General features: G+C 41.6%; 1 protein-coding gene across 1 annotated transcript; it reads right to left on the minus strand.

Moving 5' to 3' along the window:
• Positions 1 to 5,490: 5,490 nt before the first annotated feature.
• LOC136426819 (polycystin-1-like protein 2) lies at positions 5,491 to 11,800 on the minus strand. Its single transcript, XM_066415541.1, has 11 exons — positions 11,792 to 11,800; positions 11,507 to 11,674; positions 10,967 to 11,124; positions 10,017 to 10,514; positions 9,495 to 9,670; positions 9,121 to 9,359; positions 8,632 to 8,806; positions 7,635 to 8,321; positions 7,194 to 7,444; positions 6,632 to 6,911; positions 5,491 to 6,444 (listed from the first exon to the last, which is right to left on the minus strand). Exons 1-11 carry the CDS (start codon positions 11,798 to 11,800, stop codon positions 6,269 to 6,271), a joined length of 2,817 nt encoding a protein of 938 aa, XP_066271638.1. The 3' UTR covers positions 5,491 to 6,268.
• Positions 11,801 to 12,727: the final 927 nt, after the last annotated feature.

A 12,727-nucleotide genomic window follows, 5' to 3' on the forward strand; every position in this document is an offset into this window, starting at 1 on the left:
GGTCTGTAATTTGCCTTCTAAGATACAGCTGGTATGAAGTTGTGGCAAAAGCTGCTTCCTAGCGAAGCTTAATTTCATTGCAGTCACATTTCCACATGAGCGAAGCCATTCTTCTGCACTGACCCTCAAATCGAGGACGTTTAGCGGTAGCGCTTGGTACTGCAAGGAGCTGATCATCTTGATAGGGCTTTATTTCATTCCGAGTAAATGTCCATAGAAATCTTGTATAGCCAGAAAGGTAGCGTGCAATGGCTCATGAAGCTTTAAGATAAAAGGCCGGGGTCGACCTTCAATTCACACGTACAAAGGCCATGCTATGTGCAATGTTGGATCCCGTGCCTTACTAGAAGTTCATGTGGCTTCCTACACGCAAACATTGGAAGATGACAAACAACTAAGTGAACAAGCAAAGAAGTTTGCAAATCTACAAGATAAGAACAATGCATAGTATCTTACGTCCAGACTTTCTCTGTTCGGGTACACGCAGTTATAGAACACGCTAAACAAAGAAACGACCAAGTTAGTATGCATTTGCTATATCTATGCACACGTTCTGTGTTTTACTAGTCAGCATTACTTGCCATTTCTTGCAAAGTTTACAAAAAAATGATGTAACTACAAATACTTATCAAGTGAAATAAATATTTGTCAGTTCTTGTTCTTCGTTGTCAGCGTCAGTCGTAAAAAACGTCAATGTGGGATGTCCGTTTTCAGCCTGTACTTCAGGCCTCGCCAAAGTGTAGTCAAATTTATTTATTTTTTTCGAAATGAGACTTACCATCCACTGGGTTTGCCATTGTTCTAAAACTGCCGTTGATGGTCCTGTAGTCGATACAGGTTGGACAGTTGCAGTCAGTGTTGCTTCCCCCACACCTTTTCGGACCGGAGCAACATGGATGCGCTGACGCCGGGTTACATTGACTGGCGTTTCCTGCCGCATTCGGGTATGCCGGTCCGCACTCATCGCTATGTGTCAACCAAGGCCATTGGACGGCTGATAATGTACAAAGAAATAAATCATCATCTTTTTAGTCTGTTACACCCCGCTCCGCTAGGGTGGCGACATCGCTGCGGCCGAGCGAATTGGCAGACCGCTCAACGTATGAAATAACGCGCAAGATTTAGAAAAAATTTACAATTTTACGCTTTTTGGTGTTGTGTTTGTGTGTGTGTTTTTTTTCAGTCATATGTTTACATTTTGCATGATAGATTACACAAATCCAATTTACAGGTCGCAGCGAGGACAAGGTCGCAGCGCAATTGTCGTCTAGTGAAATGGGGCCTTACTTGGGCGTTATAAAAAAGTATGTATGAAGGCTATGTATGAGTGTGTGTTTATTTTCACTCTATTACCATCTATTTTGAATCGATGAAGAAATATGGCATCTGAAACGTCTGATATTTTCATATTGTGATCCAGTGGTATGGATTGAATCAAATTTTCATTCTTCAATTTCCTGGATGACCAATATTCACAAACGTTGACAAACACCCCTGGACAAGTCTACATTTCTGCACTGTGTCATATTCTTCCTTTGTGTAACCCAATGCGCAACTTGTTTTTGGTAATCAGGCATTGTGATCCACTGATGTGAATCAAACCGACTTTTTTTCGTTTTCTGCTATCATCGTAAATGACAAACAAAACGAAGAAATATTGTAATATAAGATCGGTGCACAACTTGTAGTAGGCGAGACTTGTACTGTTTCGGTTTGGGCCAGATTAGTCAGGTTTGTTTTATCAATATGGAATTAAATGTTAACGCTCTTACGCATTTTCAAATACGCGACGTGGTCGTCATTCTGGTGCAGAACACACATAGGGAGGAGGCTACACCTTCCCAGTGCCCGGATGTAAACGAAAGCCTCGCAGCTTCCGTGGGCTGTGCACGCCATTGCGCATGCTCCTGGTGTGGTGTTCTCAACCGTGTCAATGACGTCATGTACTTCGCAGGTGTAAGACTCCACTCTGGAGTAACCCCCGAGAAAGATGTCTTCGGTCAGTACTGGAAGTACGGTAAAAAAAACGTCAAACCAGGTCTTTGATTCCACTTGTAGGGTGTAATGTACGCACATACAGCACGCAACAGTTTCGCGACAACGTTCGAAAACAAATTTAACGAGTGTGCTTTTAGCTTTTAAGAAGATTAAAATTGTCATGCATGAAAGATCGATTGCACCAATGTTTCTGTTGCCATGCATTGTGCTGTACATACGTCACCAGTGGGCGCGCCCATTATGACAACATTAAAAACAGATTATTCATGGCGCCGTTTGGGAAAGAAACAAAACAACAATTTTATTGACACCACAAAAAATACACCGACCTCCACAATGTCTACAACTATACATACAGACAAACAAGTGGATACAAAAGAATTAACCCAAGTAGAAGTACATGTATATAGATTATTCAACATGTCGAGTTTGACGTATCACTTTTACTACTAGTTCTTAGGTCAAAACATTCGTTGATATACTTGTTACATGTATTTGCCTATTGGTCACTTACACTTAGGCTACTAGTTCTAAGGTCTAAACATGCTTTGATATGTTAAGCTTTTTATACACAGTAAGGGTTGTCTCCTTCTAGAGTGTAGTTGAATTTATCTATAAATGGACGGAATGTATCAAATTCTGTTGAGAAAGTGGAACGAATATGTGCATGCAGTCAATAAGATCTGTCCATCAGACTCGTTGTAACGTTGAAATAAACTAATTCCACTACGACGCGCGTTCTCTGCCACCTAAAACCTAGCAGAGCGCTCAAAGAATATTTGAGATAAAAACGATATTTGTACGCTCTGTGTGTTTTGTTGTTTTTCAGTCATACTTTTTATCATTTTGCACGATATTCCAATTATGAAATCAAGATACACAAATCCAGCTTAGCCATAGGTCGCAGCGGGAGCGCAGTGGGAGCGCCATTTAGTGGAATGGGGCTATACGAATATTACTAGTGCGGGGAATGTGTCAAATTTATCTCGTTTTCTATTGTAGACATTGGAGGGAAAGACAATGGCCTCCCACTGCGTTACAATTCTTTTGTATAAAGGAAACAAATACACCGTTACTGTAAAATAGACAACGTCTTTCACTTCAATAGCTAAACTTAAGGGGGATCAAAGCGGTATCATTGTGTTGCTTCTGTTGCTTATTAGTTGTTTTTTCCTCCAATCATGGTCTGACATTGAATAAAAAGTAGAAAGTACATGTTATACTGGGTGGGCTAGGACGCGCCCTGCTCTTTGTTTTCACACAAACGCGATATGATCAAGACTGAGTTGATGTTCGATGATATCAAACTGTAACAACAATGGGGAGAGACATCTTTGTCGTCTAGCATTATATTTATTAAACATTTCAGCACACACGGGATCACATACCTTTACCTCCAAATTCAAACTCAACGCGTCCTTTATCAGTATGATACGTCTCATGAAACCCCAAGTAACGAGCATATCAAATACAATATACCAAAACTGAAGGCATTACAACTTGGTAAGCACGTGTAAAGAGCAAAATGAATTAACTAATCACACTGGCAATCGTGAATCATGACAAAGAACGCATGAAGCTTAACCTAGGTGAAATTCTAGTGAGTTTTCCGCGTCTTCTTGATTACGGAAAGTATGGAAAAATACAAGGATGGTACCCAGGCTACATTCACCTAGCTGCATCTAACACAGGGGAGATTTGACGATATGTACTAATATGTACGCTACCCTGTATCTGTTAGTACATATTCCATGACAACATAACCTTTTTTTTCCCGCTGAATTCATCATGTTGATTGCTTTTATCTGCAGCCCCCCTCCCCCCCGCACATTGAAAAACGACAGTAGTCGACACTATTCCCCTGGTGAAATAGACTAAACAATTGTACTTCAGGCTTAACGTTCATAGAAAAAAGTGATGACTTACAGCCGCTAACAGAGGCCAGACTCCACAACAGGAATCCCGTACTCAACAGCGCCGCAAGCAACATGCGACACATATCGGCTGTGGTCTACGGCAGGTGTCTTCTCCTAAAATGGCTTCTTTGTTCGACAGTCACCAAATATCGTGTACCGCTATTTTCGAACCGACAATGCCTGAGGAGAACTACTGTTGGTTGACCTCACAATTATAAAAAGGAGCAAGGCTATCATAACGTCCTTGGTAATACCATGAATAATTCATCACTATGTCATATCACTATGGCAAACGTGAGTGTACATATACAAATAAATAGACACGGCCACTCTCGAGCACTGGACAACTCAATCATGTAACGGTACATTTAGCGATACCACAACAAAATTGAGCAACACTGTGTGGCATCCTCTAGTGGATGGCATCATGCATCATTAATTGTCAGCGTACCGAAACATGTTCGGGAAAACAACTGCTCAAGTTATCAGGTTTACGATGTACTCTGTCTGAAAAGGAAAATGAACCCAATCCTATTTTTTTCAATTCATCACTATCTCACTGTGCCTAACATTTATTTATTTCACATCTATAGTGGAAGGATTGGCATAACAGGTGACTAGATCCACCTTTCCAATATGTCGACCCGGAGACAAGACTGGTTTGATCGAGTCACCAGGAAGGACTCCTACTCATTTCGATAAAAGCGTGGTGGGATCTAATTCTGCGCGCTCGAGGCGAGGCTTTCCAGTCAAACACGAGACCACCAGCTGTATGTCCCATTCAATTGGGCAAGAAACGCTCCTAACCGAAGCTAGGTACTCATTTCCTCCTGAATCGAGTGAGGAAATAGGTGTAGTGCCTTTTCCAAGGGCAAGGCATATTGGGCCTGCTAGGGATTTGAACCCAGAACCCTTAGATTCTATGTCAACAGCCTGATCACAAGACCACCCTGCCATTCATACCGATGGTCAGATAAAAGGAAATTGCAGCTTTACGGTGGACTTGCCCTAGCGTAATCTCGAAGCAGATCTCCACGGGGGCAAAATCGTAATATCAGCCAGCCATAAATTTCAGCCAGCCCCCGTATTACAATACATATGCAGCGGAACTTGAACAGCAGACTAGAAAGATGCTGACAGGGCATGACTCATGCAACAGATAGTACAAGAACTTTTTCTGTACTTGTTATACCGATTTTACAGCGAACTTATTAATCATATGAGATTGAGTCAAGCAGTGGTAATACACAGATGGTGTGAGTATCCATAAGTGATACATGTGCAAATTGGCAGCAGATTTGACATCATGGATGAAACAAACAAAGAAATGTTTCTCCAGAAGTTTTTAAATTCATATTACCATTTTACATTGATGAAACTATATCTGTTCAACATGTTTTGTCCTGTTGTGACCTGTATATATATATATATATATATATATATATATATATATATATATATATATATATATATATATATATATATATATATATATATAAAATGTGCAATAAAGGTCTTCATTCATTAATATGACACAGAAAACTCGTACACGCAGGTATTTGACATTATCAGGTAGTTTATTCACATGTGCATCTAATTACATATATAACATTCACAGATAGGTGTTCAGAATTTCCTAATTATAATGGATAAAACTACACACAAACACAAACTACAGATGAACGCTGTCAAAAACTAATTATTCTACACTATGAACAATTGACAGTGCTGTTTTTGCCAAGACCGCTTTGTAAGCTGCTTTCAGCGAGATAAGTGCACATAGATTAGTCATATCCAATAAGCACAGAAGTCTTCTTTTCCATATCACCATTCTACATTGACTAAACTGTATCTGTTCAACATCTTTTGTCCTGTTTTGACCTGTACTTACCTCAGTGTGGCAAAAATGTGCAATAAAGGTCTTCATTTATTCATTAATATGACACAGAAAAGTCGTACACGCAGCTATGTGACATGATCAGGTAGTTTCTTCACATGTGCATCTAATTACATGCATCAATATCACAGATATGTGTTCAGAATTTCCTAGTCTTAATGGATAAAACTACACACACAAGCTACAGATAAACGTTGATAAGAACAAATTACACTTCACCATGAAGCATCAAGGTGCCAAGTTAACTGAGTGGAACAAACATTAATGCTCAAGAACGTACAGTGCTGTCTTTTGCCAAGACCGCTTTGTAAGCTGCTTTCAGCGAGATAAGTACACAAAGATTAATCAATGTCCATAAAACACAGGCTATTTACAGTTTCACTGATCAAATCACCATATAGTGTCCTACTGTTGTCAGTACTACGAGTAGGACATCGTCCTTCCATTACGAGTCTGGCTACTGCTGGAGAAACACTGGAGTGCGTTCTGTGCAGCCGGATCGGCGGTGGGCTCTTACTTGCATTGTCCATTGAAACGTGACTTTTTCCAATACAGCTCTCTCTGTCATCCTTCGTAGAGAAAGCTCAAGATCCATCAGAGAGTCCTCCAAGTGGTCAAAGACATCCAGGGTTTCTGCAGTTGAGTAATTCACAGGAATATCCAGGTTATAAAAGACACGCAGTGGTAATTCAAACAGTTTACTAATTAAGGGAATGCAAATTATATTATGAAAAGGGTCCTAACTATGACAAGGACACTGTTGGATTCAGAAATAAAACCAGGCAAGGACCTTCTAAAGTTAAGCTAGATAAATGCTTACCTTCATTTTTCTCAGCACTCAACCCAAGCAGATTAGAACATCGTTCCCAGAGTTCCTGGAGAATTTGGCGATGTTCTTCCGGTGCCTCCAGCTCGTTCATGAGGACCAAGGCATCGTTGATGATAGCAACAAGGATGTTGGTGAAAACAAGCAGCAGGCAAAGCAAAAACGCCAGGAGAAAGATGGGTCCAAGTCTCGTTTCTCTGACTTCGTCGAAGTCGAAACCCCCCAGCACTGATGTAAACAGGCTTTTTCCCGTTTCAACAAAGGTGCGGTATCCCTGTATCGCAAAAATTTTTCATACAAAAATGTAAGAACGAAATATGAAAGGAAAATATACAAAAATAAATGCCGAGATTCACGAGATTGCAAGTATGCCAATAAAATTCCTATCAAACCTTTTTCACCTTACAAACGGTAGTTGACGCCGTGAGACAAATATTGTGATCCGAATTGGTGACTTTATACTAATAGCTCAAATTGTGCTGCACAATTGCAAAATGTAATGCACATTTTAATACACACATGTATAGATGAACACTGTACTCAAATGTGTACATACCGACAGCTGGGTGCCAAGCAGTAGACGACCTAGCTGTGCAAAGGCGCAGAAGACGATGAAGAAGTACGCAAAGAAGCCCATGACTTCAGTTGACATCTTACGTATGCATGCAGCCAGGATGGAGATGGTTGGGTTGAAACGCACCAGGTGAAGGAACTTCATGATGTTGAGAAATGAGAGTATGGAAATTGACCAGAGGAACACAAGGTTCCAGAAAGATGCTTCACTGAAGTCGACATAGCGCAGTTCCCCTGAAAACAAATGCCACAGTACAGTCACTTTCTATGCAATTGATTCGATGCAAAACCGTCTTACAAGTGCTAAAGCAACACAAGAAATTTACACTCCTTTTAGTTGTCATAACAGCCGTCTAAAGGGATGGACATTGTTGACAGACTTGGTCATTGTACCGGCATTGTCATTGTAATGAGAATGTTTTACCTTTAGCGATTTTCAAATGGTCCAGAACATTCCTTGACATAACATTCGCCACAGCAAAGACAGCAAAGGCAAACAACGACAGGACTATGTTCAGCACTTCTACAAGGTTCCACGGTTGCTTGAGGTAGTCCTTCCCCTCTTGTACCATAATCTTCACCTCCCTCTTCAACTTATAGAGGAACCACAATACGTAGATGATGTCAAAAGCCATTACGATATAGCCCAGACTGCCAATGAAGTAATGCAGCCTGTAGGTGCTGATGGACATGGACGACACACCGCCACCAGTGTTGGGGAACTCTACTACGTATGTTAGCGTGCTGAAGAAGTTCACGTTTGCGTTGAAAAGAGTGAATTCCACTAAGATGGCCCGTGTGTAGCGGTCGATCCAATTCGACTTCTCCTGTCCTTCGATAGTTTCCAAAGCGGCCTCATAACTGTCACCCAACTCTGCCACGTACCCTCCTGAATCGTAAGAAGACATTTCTGCCGCCGTACTCAAGGCGTTACTGGGATTCTGGTAAACCCACGGCGATTTGACCAAACTTCCGTTGTTGAGCGTGTGGTTGATGGTAGAAACAGGCTGCCATCCTGATTCAAAGGAACGTTTTTCTTCGCTGCGTGGTGTATAATCAACGTTGCACTCAAGGATCGCGGAACGAAACTTCGTGGGGAGCGTACAGTGCCCTGTGAATGGTTTGGGTATCGATACTCAGTAAATGATGAATGTTACATTGGAAGGACATGCACATCAGGCAATTACAACATCCATCTACGAAAAGCCATCCGTGCTATTCACTTGGGTCACTATCTTTGAAGATCCGCCCATCTTTATCACGGGCCATTTAAGCTCTGTAAAGAGACACAGTGACTTGAGATGACATCGTAACAATGCCCATCGTGTCTTCTCGTGTTCTTGTAACATGCAATTGAACGATTCGACTGAAACAATTGTTGTTAGGCACAACTGCGATGTTCATTGTGTAATGATACCCACCTGCAGACACCCTCAGCTGACGTATCCTTGCTGATCCAACCATCACGGATTGCAGGTCACTGATGAATGGCTTATCACGCCACTTTCGGCGCCCTGTATTGTACTGAGTCTTGTTGAAGAGTTCTGGAAGGAGGCTTTCTCGTCCCCATTTCCAAAAGCTTTCTGCAGTAGAAACCTGCATGGAGATAGTATAACGTTTGTGAGATGTCAAACACAGCATGAGAGATCACGTTCAACAATGGAACAATCGAGTTTTTGGATATGATGGACGGCAAAGGCGGCAATTTTAAAACTTTTGCCATCTCTTTTACAACAATTTCAGTCAATATTTTCTATTCAGCAGAAACGTTTTTTTTTCATAAACATCATTACAAAAAGTTTAACGACGAGCCTGCCATTCGGTAATGTTCCTCTGTTTTGAAGTTATTGGAATATACGTCTGTTAGAATATGTAGAATTGGGGTTGAATATGTACATTGTAAAAACTACCTCGTCAAACTTGCCACTTAACAGCCCCTCCAAATCCTTGTGTAGGTAGTGAGAAGAGGAATCCATACTTCCATTGGCTATAACGAGCAACAGCAGCACGTAGATGAGGTATGTGGTAATTTCTCCCAACGTCCTGTCAGTTCTGTCTCGTATTTCCCTCCTTTTCTGTTGAACCTTTAGCGTAGATTCATTGGTGACATTGAATTTACGAAGTGCTCTTTGTAGCTGAGTCTTAGTTGCTGAGAGATAGAAGGACAACAATATGGTAAGCTACGGTGCAACTTGATAAGCCAATGGGTGCAGAACAAATATTTTCGTCGTGAAAAAGAGACATACATAGAAATTATCAGATTATGAAGTGGCAAATTTCCTACCTTCAAGCTGAAAGCAGTCGAAAGTGCTTTTATCATATTTGACGCTGGAAGATGTTGCATCGAACGCCGTGTCTTCACCGAGGACTGTTGTAAGGGTCATCCTTTTGAACAACTTAGACAGGATGACGGCCAGAACGACGATCTGTCCGAACAAATATGAGTACTTCCTGTTACTACTGGATGCAGAAACAATACCATCATGGGTATCATAAGATAAAGGGCATAGACGAATTGAGATCTTTATCAAGCCTTCACGTCAGGCCACACCTGCACATTTAATTGATTAATGCATTCAAGATCCATGCCATCCGATGTAATTCACATTCACACGAAGAAAGTATAATGTACATTTGACACACCTTGACAGGCTCAAAGACAAATGTTGACTGGAAAAATGACAAGAGAAACGTCTTCAGCCAATTATTAGCCTTGACACTTCCCCACTCCAAACTGTAAAGGATGGTGAAAAACGCTGAGACCAAGCACGCCAGACAAAGCAGTAGCCAACCCACATAGACACACCAGTGAGGCAGCATCAGCTGTCTGGAGGCTGATGTGGAGATTTTGTCTTTCTGTCCGTTTGTATCAGAGACTTTGTTTACTTCAGTTTTCGGCTTGCACCGTTTGAAGAGTTGAATCAACAACAAGTTGATTGGTACAACGGTGACGGACGTCATCACACTGACGTATAGATCGTGGAGCGTGAAGGAAATGGGACCGAGCTTCAGAGTTGTGGTCTGAAGATTATCATCTGTTTTATACCACATGGCGTTGGAGACCATTGTTGTGTAGAGCACGCACAGGCCGCAAGACAAACGCTGGACCCTTGTGAAGTAGCTCTTGGTGGGACGAGAGATGATAGAATACCAGAGATGTTCGTTCTTCAGGTCCGTGCGTACCGAAGACGAAAAGAGGAAGGAGAAAGAAGACAGGTCCTCCTCCTTCGCAGGAGTAAGATTCCTGTAGACCTGGCCGTCACCGCGGTCCACAGACAACCAGTCGTTGCATATGAAAACATATCTGTGATGAAACAGAAAGAAATAGTTTTAGAAATGAAGCTGTCCATTCATGTGGCCACTTTCTCTACAAGGGTAAGAATAGTATTGAACGTATCAAATGCTCCACACCATATGAAATGTTACATAAAGCTGATTTTTCTTTCGTGCCATTACTTTCCTAACGTAACGTTACCTCAATATCAGATTCGTATTTTCGTTTGTGTGGTCGCTACTAGATAAGACATATTAGGCCTGATCAGTGATTTCACGGAAATCAATATAAAAGAATTTCCCAGGTATTGAAAAAGTACATGTATATATGTTGGCACCTGACATAGTGCATGGCTAACAAAACTCATCAGAGATATAGAATCATATAGTCTCTTCTGCGGACTTGATTTAATTTAGCAACTGAGGTGACGTTGTTACGCAGCTTTTGTAACAGAAGTCATTACCCTGGCCGATTGTGCTCACCTGTCCCTCGTTTGTAGATCTTGCAGAATGACTTTCTCCAGGTACCAGGACCTGCTCCTGCCTCCCTTGTTGTCGTGCCAGATCTGAAGCCTTCTGATCTCGCCGAGACTACCGCGTACCGCCATACTAAATGTGTTGATACTGCCTTTCTTGAATACCTGAGGATTGCAGCAAAAGAGCGAGATTTGAAATCAACGCATATTGGAAAAATTTCACATTTCATATTGCAGATTAAATGTTAGTGGATCAAAATCATTCCGGTCTAAATGGGGTACGGAAGATTCCCGAGCAGCCTCTTAATCCCTGCTTCTACAATAGAGTCCTCGCTCTTAGTGAGTTGAGCTTGTCCCAATCAATATGTTGCTGACTGAGGGAGAAAATATGCTGCTCCAGTCCTGAGTGTTAGTTAAGTGTCCAAAAGTGGTACTATTGGCATTGCACAGGGGAAACTCGTTAAAAAAGAGGTAACGATATGTGACCATGACAGAGACGTAATCCCCAGCACCATCCTTTTGAGCTAGTAGGTTAAAGAAACGTTACCTGTGAATCCATTCCAAAGATCCGCACCCCCGTCTCTGCTTCGTCTCCTATCACATTGAACGCCACGTTAGATTCCGTACCAGCTCTCACAACGTGTCCTGTGTGCACTGTGATGTGGTAGTAATACTGATCTGCGGCACGGTTGTCCGGTAGGAATCGGTAATACCACTGGTAAATAAAACATCAGTTCATCATTAAAACTGCCACGTGAAGCAGAATTTGACGAGCGAAAAGGAAGCAAATATGGCAAAAATGCACGGAAGTCGGGATGGAGAACACACATACTTTCTTCATGTCCGCTATATCCTTCCTTCTAGCAAACACTGCAGCAATCAAGTATAGCCCTAGAGCAACGAGCACTGTTGAGAAAACAGCCGAGTTCTTGTCAAGATCGGCGAAATTGCTGAAGACCGTGTTGAAATCGATGCTGTTAGGTGCAGTCGCGAAGTCAGAACCAAATGGCGTCATGTGATTGCAGGCACACACAGTCTCTGTGACGGATGTTGTAGGATGAACCTAAAATGGGCAGCAGTTTCGTGAAATGCAGCTTTTCTTGAACAAGCAATCGACATTAATTGCACATGCTGATGTAATTTTCCTCTATTGTGCTGAAAATGAAAAAAAAGCTTGCCTTCCACAATACATTGAAGATTGCAAGCAATAATACGTGTATTGTAAAGGACGTGCATGCATAGATGTTTGTAATAGTACGATAAAGTAATGTAATGAGAGGTTAACAATGGTCGTACCTTACAACCATGACTGCTCCAGATCTCCCTTTCTTCATCCCAAAAGCTACATCCGATGCGCTGTACCCCAAAACTGTAGTACCGTGTAATGTTCTTGTTTGATTCGTCTTCAACCAACAACACACCGTCCTTCGTAGGCTCCTCTAGCACATCAGCAAGAGCTTTAACAAACAATTGCGTTTCTTGAATGCGTTGCAAATTATACCTCTTAATCATGATTTATGTAGGAAAACACAGTCTTCACATCTTGCAAGAAAGGCCATCAATAACGGGTCGAAAATAGACTTACCTTCAATTTTCACTCCAATTCTGTATATTCCAGTACTGTTCCTTCCAGATACCAACAGATCCACGGGATGAACGCCAAACCGATAGCTATCGAAATCTTGGCCTTCCCAACTTCTATTGAAGATGTCATATTTGGTTTCATTGGGGAAGCCACCGGCACTACCAAATACACTTAATACGGAGC

Source organism: Branchiostoma lanceolatum, chromosome 2 (genome assembly GCF_035083965.1).
Source record: "Branchiostoma lanceolatum isolate klBraLanc5 chromosome 2, klBraLanc5.hap2, whole genome shotgun sequence".
Taxonomy (NCBI): Eukaryota; Metazoa; Chordata; class Leptocardii; order Amphioxiformes; family Branchiostomatidae; genus Branchiostoma; species Branchiostoma lanceolatum.

Coding starts and splice junctions, on each gene's coding strand:
- LOC136426819 (XM_066415541.1), bottom strand. Junction 8,807..9,120: donor TAAGTGGCAAGTTTGACGAG/GTAGTTTTTACA, acceptor ATCTCCATGCAG/GTTTCTACTGCAGAAAGCTT. Junction 7,445..7,634: donor CCATTTGAAAATCGCTAAAG/GTAAAACATTCT, acceptor ATTTGTTTTCAG/GGGAACTGCGCTATGTCGAC.